The 11078-nt window shown below is 35.8% G+C and overlaps 1 protein-coding gene across 1 annotated transcript; it reads left to right on the forward strand.

Moving 5' to 3' along the window:
- The first annotated feature begins 71 nt into the window (after nucleotides 1–71).
- On the forward strand, nucleotides 72–11061 carry LOC132700874 (uncharacterized). Its single transcript, XM_060668451.1, has 19 exons — nucleotides 72–123; nucleotides 187–321; nucleotides 375–527; nucleotides 1533–1863; nucleotides 1921–2126; nucleotides 2476–2611; nucleotides 2665–2843; nucleotides 2893–3158; nucleotides 3211–3388; nucleotides 5229–5327; nucleotides 5399–5533; nucleotides 5592–5744; nucleotides 9140–9470; nucleotides 9780–9985; nucleotides 10043–10178; nucleotides 10237–10412; nucleotides 10465–10594; nucleotides 10655–10787; nucleotides 10844–11061. The coding sequence occupies exons 1-19, from the start codon at nucleotides 79–81 to the stop codon at nucleotides 11028–11030; spliced, it is 3315 nt and encodes a 1104-aa protein (XP_060524434.1). The 5' UTR covers nucleotides 72–78; the 3' UTR covers nucleotides 11031–11061.
- The last annotated feature ends 17 nt before the right edge of the window (nucleotides 11062–11078 follow it).

The following is an 11078-nucleotide window of genomic DNA, read 5'->3' on the forward strand; positions in this document are numbered from 1 at the left end:
TAAATTTAGTTAATCTTATCTTTTTGAAACAATATATACGGTCAGCTTTATGGCACGACTCACAGAAGAAGGCCAATCATGTTCAAAATAATTTTGGTGCTCTCCCTTTTGGGATTTTCTGTGGTGAGCAAAACAATATAGAATACATTTCCCTTGTGAACCATGAATTTTCGAAATTGCCATTAGTTTGCCGATTTGATCGTGGATCTACCGGATGGACAAATCCAGGGCCATGAGATGCAAACCATCCTCAACAAGACGATTTACGCCTTCCATGGAATACCATATGCCGCTCCACCAGTCGGAAACTTAAGATTCCAGGTAAGTCGGTATCGAAGCACGGTTGGTTATTTATTTTGCTTTCGTCGTTGCAGGCTCCATTACCACCAATCCCATGGGAAGGTGTCAGGGACGCCACAAAGGAGAGGGCTTCTTGTGTTTTCCTGGAAACTTTCAGCTACTACCCCGATCCGGGAGAGCAAAGCGAGGATTGCTTGTTTGTCAATGTCTACGCGCCGTCTTGGGAAGTAAGAAACTTGGTTAACCACGAAAATAACTCTACCCTTAAGATCCATTTAATTCTATCTTTATTTTCATGTCTGTAATCTCTGCTGCTTCAGTTTCGTTTCCATTTACTCTCACTTGTCGAATAATAAAGACAAATCCTATGCAATATTTTTGGTTAATTGGTCAAGTTAAATTATATGAAATATACAAAAATGGTTGGCGATATATAGATAGCGCGGGTTTGATATCTCAACATTTTTATAACTAGGGTCGGAAAATTACTTTCGAGTACTTTGAAATTGTTGCGTGTGACGTAAGAGCATGTATCAACATGAGTACCACTCGTCATTCAGTCAACACCGTTAAACTCTCTGTTACTAACAACAAATTAATTAATATTGATGACGAGAGTAATGATAAAGTTGATTTTTCATTCTAAATGTAAAAATTTGGTGATGTTTGAGGATATCTCGTTTAAGATTTTGTTGCAGATACTTTTTTCTGCTACCTATTCTAAAATGGCTAATTATAAACCGATTTAGCATGCGGATCTAGCATGTCATTTTATCAAGTCAGTTTAGTTTCCCACGGATCCGAACTCTCCGATCCGAATGTTGACTGAAATATCCATGAATGTATTTAAGTTGTTTTCCAATAGTCATACAAAAAATTATAGTACGCAACACTAACGATATCAATCAATTCCAGCTGAATCTCCTTGCAGTGCTTTTTTTGAGGATCTGTTCGGAGTATGCGTTGAAATGATAATACAGATTTGATATAATTCTTAGGTTAAAGTATTCTCTATCTATTATTTTATAGCGCTTTTTCCATTATTTGTTGTATTTGAGACGGTTTTTCTTTGTGATATTTGGGCTAGTTTCGTTTGAGACGAAGTCTGCATGCAGTTCCACGTTGTAGTTTGTAAACATCCTACTCATAAAAAAAAGAAAGAAAAATAGCAAAATTCGGTACATTTTCCCACAACTTTATACGTGCCATATATCACAAGTTAGCATTTTTAGCAATCGGAAAAATTACCAGTCATGGTCTGGATTTACGGTGGGGGTTTCATCGCCGGGAGCGGAGTCTATAAATACTACGGACCAGACTACCTTTTGGAAGAAGACGTCATCGTCGTGACGTTGAATTACAGATTGGGTCCCTTCGGCGTGGTCTCCACTGGCGACAAAGCCATATTAGGAAACGCGGGCATCAAAGACCAAAACATGGCACTCAAATGGGTCCAAAACAATATCGAATACTTCGGCGGAGATCCCGCAAAAGTTACCCTATTCGGAGAAAGCGCCGGCGGCATGGCCGTGGGCATGCATTTGGTCAGCAAAAAATCCGCAGGTTCCAAAACCACCAACAAATTCGAATAAGCAAAGGTAAACGTTCTATTGTTTTCAGGCCTGTTCCGCGCTGCTATTTGCCACAGCGGTTGCACTTTGAGCACCACGTATAATCCGGACCCCAAGGCTTTCATTTATAGTTTAGCGAAACAGTTGGACGACAGCATTTCGGACCAAAACACCACCATCGAAATAAGAGACTTTTTGGTGAAACAAAATGCTTCCGACCTGGTCAGCGCCGGTCTTCTTTTGGACGCTCACGGGGTAGGCACCACCAATAAACAACCAAAAACAAAAAGGAAGTAATGATGAATGACGTTCTATGAATTACAAAGAAAAAATAATGATGAACAAATTCACTCTTTTGGTAACAAAATAGAATTTCGGTGTCTAGAATGGGTTTCTCGAGATAACTGTACAATAACTATACAATAATTGAAAACCTAATTAATTCTCAACTGGCCAGTTTGAAATGTCTAAAATCGACTTCAACTACATCTATATGATCTATACCATGACTCGTAAATGCAAAGGACTTTTAGAGTCTCCTCTAGATATTATTTGGTCTACCTATACTACTGCTTGGGTAATAATTGTATTGCAACGTTTGTAGTTTGTTCCCGCTATTGAAGCCGATGACGAAGAAGCTTTCATATCTGAAGCAACTTATCCGCTTGTTGAAGCCGGAGTCAATAAAGTTCCCCTAATTATAGGTACCAATTCCGAGGAATCTTTGAGTTTTCTCTCGAGTGAGCAGAAAAATTGCGAATGTACGCGCTTTCAATGATCGGAATGTTCGTAGATTTACAAAGAGCGCAAACCGCAGCCGAAGGTTACGACAAAGATCCGTCTGGATTGTTCCCAAGCGTATATTTGATTCCTCTACCGGGTTCTAATCTCACAGAGGCGGGTGAAGTAATCAAGGAGGCTTACATCGGTAGCAATGGCTCGTTCCTCGATCAACTCGGTCAAAGTCTAGAGGTGGGTTAGATCGAACTTTGATTAAAAGGATTTCATCGTTTCCTTGTAGTACGACAGTGACAATCGTTTCGGAAGGGCGACCCTAAAGCAGGCCCAGTTGGCTTCAAAATATAGTTCAGTGTTCCTGTATCAGTTTTCCTTTTACGGAACCAAAAGCAAGAACGATCGTTACGTTGTCGAAGGTGCTGGCAAAGTGGGCCATTTCGACGAGCTGCCGTACCTTTTCAATATGAGTCCCTTCCCATTGAAAACTGACGCCGATGAACTGACCAGGCAACGATTCGCCAACCTCTGGGCTAACTTTGCCAAAACATTGTAAGTATCAGCACTCGAAAGCAAACAAAAACTTACAGTATGTTGGTTCTAGAAATCCAACTCCAGAGCAATCGGAATTGCTTCAAAATGTCGTATGGCCTGAAGTAGTTTCCGATAACATCCAGTATTTGGACATCGATGACACCCTTCAGGTAAAACCAAATAGGAAAGTGAAGGAATCCGCCATGTGGGACTATGTCTATGACAAGTACGGAACTAAACCGTTTATAGTATTTTAGTCAAGGTTGAGAATTTCCTATTAAAAAGTTTTCCTGTAAACTGATTCTTTCATTTATTTATCCTTTCGTTTTATTTAAAATCTTCTGTGAGCTAGATAAAATACCAGCTAACAGTAATTTAGACGCAATTTATGAAAATGGATACGTAAAAATCTAATTTCCCCTTCAACATTCGATCGGAAAACTGGGAAAGTCACTTTGGAGAAATTGTTGCCTGGTACTGAAGCAAGCGGCAAGTGTGTGTGTGCCAAAATGTTTATAGTAATACCGTAACATCTTCCATCCCGTCTCTTTCCTTTAAATTCTCAGAGTTGCTTTGTCGTACTTGGGGTTTAACGTAGAGAGCGATATAAATATTCGTTATCTGAGTATCAATTGATCTGAATGTTGCAAAATAGAAAATAAATTTTCGATAACAACCACTGATGAACAGATAATAATTTCAACGATGATATGACACAATCTCCTTTAAAAGAGCATATTAGGCCACTTTCAGACACACGATTTTTCGAAGTCGCAAAATCTAGAACAAAGCAGTTTACGAAATAAAACTTTTTGATGCAGATAGTTGAACTGCTTAAATTCAGGAGACCACACAACTGATATTTAGTAAAAGGATTGAAAAGACAAAAGCTTGGAAAAAGATGTGTTTTTATATGCAATTTCCAAAAGTTAATTAGCGAAAAAAAATAAACTAGTCCAAACTTCAGAGAAATATTTAGAATAGGATACACGCGACTTTCTCCTTTTGTCGTCTTCGCAGGAGCAAAGATGTAATGGTAGCTGGTAGTCTGCAGTATAGTAAATGATGGAATACAAACATGGTTGCAGTACCTGAGAGGGTCATTAAATTTTGTTAATGTGAAATCTTAAATTCTTCTAAAAATTATAAACATTCAGATACATGAAGAAATAATTAACTTTTCAAAGAAACTTCTACAGGCTACCGTAATACTATTTACAAATCTCTGGATTCCGATTGCGAACTTGCTGACGTTTCGCCAATCATCGCGTTGGCTTCTTCAAAGATAAATATATAATTATTTCTATTGGTTTTTTTGTGTTGAAACTAAATTTCTTTAGAAATAATCCCCCAAAATTAGAATAAAATGAAAACTAAGTGGTTTGAATATTCGTATACAAAATAAATTTTGATAGCAACCAGTGTGTGTTACTGATAAAAAGATTATAATTGGTACTGACGAAAATACTCTTGTACAGTTTTTTTTTAATTTTATCTCACATTTGGTTAAATTATAAAAACTTTAGTTAATCTTCATTATCATTATGATGAAAAACCTTGCATCATTTATTTTCGTTTTATATCGTTAATGTCTTAGCAAATCTCGAGGCATATCTGAAGTATTGTTCATATCTTAGCACACTTGAACTACTGTCTTCCGTTGTTCTAGTGTCTCCACGATACCGCATTTTAGTAATTTTAAGGCCTTACTTGGATATATCATAAACACAGTGTTTATATAACTGTAATTTAAAATTATAAAATAACAATGTAATAGTATAATAGCACATATTTTTTGAGTTACAGTGTTCTCAAGACTATTTCACTACAGTACTTTGTATTGCAGTACTTCAGTGCAGAATGAATAACGATAATTGCTCCCCAAATGAACCGAAAGAATAGTGGATTTTCTTTGTAATTACTACGGGGATGTGAGATGCTATTTTTAAGGTGCGTTGTGTTGGGATATATGACTGAAGCCAACCACTAAGAGCAGAATTTAGAACAGACCACTTCACATTTATCTCACACACGCGAACTGATTTCATCTATTGTTTAAAATTGGCCTAATCATCTTTTATTTAAAAGTTCCTCCAACCCTGCAAAATGCTCAGTTGGTTGCTTTTGGTCGGCAAACACGTCGCCATGTTTGTCCTTCTAGGAATAACGCTGCTACTGACGTCTACGGTAGGTGGAAGTAAAACATTTTGTTAAACAATCATTGCCTAAACTTTCACTAATACTCATTAACTTGGCAGCGTGGGGATTTGATTGTCGAATTGCCAGATGGAAAAATACAAGGGCACGAAATGCAGACGTCCGAGAACAAGACGTTTTACGCATTCCACGGAATTCCATACGCTTCGGCGCCCGTTGGCAACCTAAGGTTCCAAGTGAGTTGTAACTAAAGAACCTTTGCAGCAATTTAGAAGCTTTGGGTCAATTTTCTAGGAACCGACACCACCGAAACCATGGACGGACGTTAGAGACGCGACGAAAGAGGCGGACTCGTGCATCTTCCTGGAAAACTTTTTCTACTACCCCGATCCAGGGCCGCAAAGTGAAGATTGCTTGTTCGTCAACGTTTACACTCCATCTTGGAATGTAAGTTTTCCATAATGTTTTATATGGTCCCATCAAAGGACCTGGGAGCTGGGAAAATCCAAATTCGGTTCAGTTCAACAGTTTAAACATTTCAAGTATCCTTACCATATCAATTTAGATCTTCCCTAGCAACAGTTACGTCAACAATTGCACTTGTTATTGTGTGTTATGTCATATATTCTAATCTAATATATTGTTGGGTACTCGTAATGGATAAGAAAAAATTATTATAATTATAAAAATTTGAACAAGAATTTCGGTACATGAAGGATTATTTTCCCCGCAATGATAAACAAGTAACTGCAATTTTTCAAATTTCAAGCAGTGCACAATGGCATAAAATTGGAGAATTTTTTCCATAAATAGTTAACTTAGGTTATTTTTTTATCAGCTATCAACAGTAAACTTTAAAAATAAAGATCTGTAGGTGTCGGTCAAAAAACTCCATATATTGTATATGTATTGTATCAATTGTATAACAAAAAACGTTAAATAGGTATTAAAGCGGACATATTAGGTGTGTTTGTGGAAAAGGATTTCAAATCTAAATAATTTCTTCCATTTCAACAAACAGTTTGTGATTAGTTGTAAACCGATTGGTAATTTTTGTTCTGTAAAGAGGTTGAAATTTGTATAATTTACATCATAACCTAACTTTATCGTGATACATTTTTTTTTACTTATCCCACGATCGGTAGTACAGGGTGGTCCAGATACCTAATCTCCAAAAGTACCACACTGAGGAAAAAAAGTTAAATAAAAAAAATAATTATGTATTTTATGTATGGTGTTTTTATGTATACAGGATGTTCCGTTGTGCCAGGAGAGTAACCAATTTATTTTTTTTAATGGAAAATACTATTAATGTTTTTAAAGATTCGAATTGAATCGAATTGCTTTCGAGTATTTTTTGTCATTACACAGGGCACGAAATTTTTAGTAGTTTGTGAGAAAAATGAACTTTTTTTTACACTTGAAAACTATAATTGGAAATTTTTGTTATGGATCCGCGGAAGTAGTTAATCTTTAATGCTTTGACCTATCTATGGTGAAATATATTATACAGGGTGGTCACAAATGACCATCAAAAATTGATTTTTCTAATTTAAAAAACTCAATTTTATAAATGTATGTATATTCTGCATCAATTCATATATATCAAAAATGGGTAGGTTAGAAGCAACAACTAATGTATTTTATTTTATATCTAACTAAACCCATATAATATCCTATTCTAAGTTCATTAATTACTTAAAGTCAATATAAAATCGACAACCAATGCACGTAAATAGAACTCATTACTAACTACAAAACGTTTTCTATCCCCCGTAAATATACATGTTTCAATTTCCGCAATTGCATTTCTAACCGCGTCTTATTTTTACAAGAGATCCATGGGAAAAATAATAATAATAAATTGCCTTTATTGTTGTATATTGTTATATATAAACATACAGTAAAGAACAGGCGAAGTCTAGCAAAAGCTTCACCTCTTAATGTTTAAATTGAAAACTAAATAGGAAGTTATAATTACATTGATAAATTAAATATAGTATAATAGATAAATGTAATAGTAAGACGGAACAATAGAAAGTTACTAAAAGTAAAAATAAAAAGAATAACATTAAAAATCAAATTATTTGAGAAGTCAGCAGTTTCAACCTGAAATATTTTTTACAGAATTTAATTGAATGTGATTTTACTGAATGGGGTATACTAAAAATTACAGCAGCGTTACAAGAAAATGATCTGCGGAACAAAGATAAACGATATCGTGGCAGTGAGAGTCTGTAGGGGTGTCTTAAAGATACTGATTGAACTTTATTGATTGAATGTGCTAATAATTTGGAAAACCAAAGACGCCAAAAAGTAATTGAAAGTACTGTCAATTTTCAGGCAGATAAGTTCCTGGAGTTTGTGGGAAATTTTTTGCAATCTATATGTATTAATACTATCAAGACATGACTAAACCATAGTTCATAATCGAAAGGACAAGTGATTGAGCTAAGAGTTTCCGTAAACTGAAATTAAGGACAGTTCTATGCCTGTATAAAAATTCCTAATTTTAGTTTTCAAGTGTAAAAAAAAACACATTTTTTCAATGACCTGTTTTTCAGAAAAAAATGTCACAACCTACTCAAATTTAGTTCGCTATGTATTCACAAACAAAAGTCACTCTTGAATTTTGTAGACATATAAATTAATACATGAATAGAATGTGAAAGTATATATTTGTAACTGATCAAAAAACGCTGTTAAAAGTCAACTAAAAGGAATGAATAACAACACACAATAATTAAAAAATCAATTTACAATTATTTTATATACAATTATTACAACTTAATTATTAATATAACTAATTACGTTATACCAATTTCGTCTGGTTTGATTGAAGAGGCTTAAGATCAATAAAAGGTACTAAAATAAATTGACTACTTTTACAGAAGCTTACTCGAATAAGATACAAATATTTTTATATTTAAATTTTAATATTTAAATTCAAGCAAAATTGAAAAAGCTATAAATTCGTTATTTCTAAACCGATTTTGACATATCTTAAAGATAGTTAAATACACTTCTAATATATGAAGCATTTTTTTAGTCCACAGAGACTAAAAACACCATTTTAGTTTCATCATACGTCATATGTGCGACGTCATAACTACAGCACCTACTGTCGCAAAAAAATTTAAGCCGCAATTTTTATAGGTGGGTATATAGAAAATTTTGTGGTTTATACATAAATACTACATCAACAATAATTTTCAATTATTTTAAGGAACTTTTAACCATGCTAAATTTTTAAAGCTATGAAGTCGTATCAACGAACCTGGAAAATTTTCGTCATTTTAAAGGGGAAAAATCTAAAACAAACTCTTTGGCAGTCGGCCTAATATATTTTCAATAGTTCGCTATAAGGATACAATTAAATGAGGCGTTTCATTATATCCAAGTTTTGTTCAGATATTCAAAAATTTTAAATAATGATAGATCGTGTTTTAAGCCATTCACTTGTACTGGAACAGACTATTAAAGTCCGAAATAATTTGAAGTATAAAGTCAGTCTATCAGAGGATAGAGTTTATCAAACGAGACTACTAAACTGACAAAAACTTATCGAAACTAAAAATCATAACAAGAATACAAACTGCCATCAGAGTTTGGCCCCGCCCCTTTTTCAACGACAATGCGTTTTTCAATTTCCAATTTTCCATTAAAAAAAAATTAGAAAACAATTCTGAAAAATTGTAAAGAGTTGGTGCACTTTAATAATCATAAGTCGAAATGATTCTTTTAATACATTTTTTCGAACTGGCCATTATTTCTGTATATCATTCAGTCCTTATTAAACTCTATCGAGCCGCTGTGTTACTGACATGAAGAAAATATTATAGACCTCTGACAAGCTTCCGGTCATGTTTTGGATTTTCGGCGGTGGTTTCGTTGCCGGAAATGGTAATTACAAATTCTACGGGCCGGACTACCTACTCGAAGAAGACGTCATTGTGGTCACTTTCAACTACAGAATGGGCCCGTTCGGTTTCATATCCACAGGAGACAACGTCATACCCGGAAACTTGGGCATAAAGGACCAAAATTACGCACTGCAGTGGGTGAACAAAAACATCCAATATTTGGGAGGCGATCCAGACAAAATCACCATTTTCGGTGAAAGCGCTGGAGGAATGTCGATAGGAATGCATCTCGTAAGCGAGAAGTCATCAGGTAATGACGAGATGAGTGTAAGTTGTGCACAGAGTGTTTAGATATTTCAATACTTCGTTAACTTTTGTATCAATTTATTTTAAAGCCCTTTTGCCTATTCCTCTTAATAATGGCCAGGGCTATTTTTCTTAACAAAACTAGAGCGCAAATAAATAAAACAAACCTATTTGCAGATAACGTCCTCAATAGCATCAGCATTCTCTTTTGGTCAAAAATTTACCAAAATAGCACAAGTGATCTAATTAATTAACATAATTTAAATAAAATTAAAAATAACCCATTCATTTCAAATTATATTTCTCTTGTTAGGTCTCTTTAGGGCAGCCATTTGTCATAGCGGATGCACGCTAAGCACCACCTACCAATTGGACCCCAAATCATTCATCTACGAATTGGCCCAGGTTCTCGACAGCAGTATTTCCGAGCAAAACACCACAGTTGAAATTCGCGATTTTCTATTGGCCCAAACTCCCGATAATCTCATCAATGCCAGTCTGCAGGTGGATTCACATGGCGTAAGGACTATCGTACTCCACCCAATGAATATATCCAACTACATTTTTATGTTGCAGTTTGTGCCAACCCTAGAGTTGGAATTGGAAAACGCTTTTCTGTCGAAACCGACCTTCCCTCTCGTGGAAGCTGGCGTAAACAAAGTTCCTTTAATTTTGGGTACCACGTCGGAGGAAGCTTACGGTTTCCTCTACAGTGCGTATTCAATTTTCGTAACCACCCAGACAAAATCCCTCACATGCTCGCTTTTTAGGTTTGGACAAAGCCATAGAAACTGCCCAGTCCTTCGACCAAGATCCCACAGCTCTGGTGCCCTCGTCTCTTGTACCTCTGCCAGGATCGAACGTAACTGAGATCGGAGAAATTATCAGGGACCTCTATGTGGGTGCTAACGGTTCTTTCGAAAATAATATTGTCCAAACTTTGGAGGTAAGCGAACTTGTACATATTCGCTGTGTCCTCTACTAATTATGGTTTTCAGTATGATACTGATAATCGCTTCGGAAGAGCAACGCTTAAACAGGCCCAGCTTGCGTCTCAGTACACGTCAGCATTCTTGTACGTATTTTCCTTCTACGGCACCAAAAGCCAAGACCACTACGTTGTTGAAGGTATGCGAGAGCAACAGGAAACAAGTTATCAATCACTCTAAGATGTTCCACTTGCTTTAGGTGCTGGAAAAGTAGCTCATTTCGACGACCTGGCTTACCTGTTCAAAATGAGCCCGTTCCCCTTAGTGACAGACGCCGACCAATTGACGAGAAAGAGGTTAACTAAGCTATGGGCTAACTTTGCCAAAACTCTGTAAGCTAAGATCGTCGTCTTGGTCTAAATTAACACCTTAACGTGCTCTCTTTTAGCAACCCTACGCCCGAAGAGTTAGAACTACTTCAAAATGTTATCTGGCCGAAAGTTACTAGTGACAACCTCTCTTACCTCAACATTAACGATACGCTCGAAGTGAGGCCTAACCGGAAGGCTAAAGAATTTGAGACGTGGAACGACCTGTTTTATAAATACGGAACGCAACCATTTATTGTGTTTTAAAGGTTGTCTTTCATATGAAAATACAGAATTGAGCGATTTTATGTTTTT

This window comes from Cylas formicarius, unplaced genomic scaffold, assembly GCF_029955315.1.
Source record: "Cylas formicarius isolate icCylForm1 unplaced genomic scaffold, icCylForm1.1 PGA_scaffold_4__25_contigs__length_36172078, whole genome shotgun sequence".
NCBI classification, from domain to species: domain Eukaryota; kingdom Metazoa; phylum Arthropoda; class Insecta; order Coleoptera; family Brentidae; genus Cylas; species Cylas formicarius.

What these genes read in the sequence shown, in the direction of transcription:
- LOC132700874 (XM_060668451.1), top strand. Translation starts at nt 79, where the DNA reads ATGTTCAAAATAATTTTGGTGCTCTCCCTTTTGGGATTTTCTGTG. An exon ending in TTGGCAACCTAAGGTTCCAA is followed by an intron (nt 5,534 to 5,591) that starts GTGAGTTGTAAC and finishes TCAATTTTCTAG; the next exon opens with GAACCGACACCACCGAAACC. An exon ending in CGTAAGCGAGAAGTCATCAG is followed by an intron (nt 9,471 to 9,779) that starts GTAATGACGAGA and finishes TTCTCTTGTTAG; the next exon opens with GTCTCTTTAGGGCAGCCATT.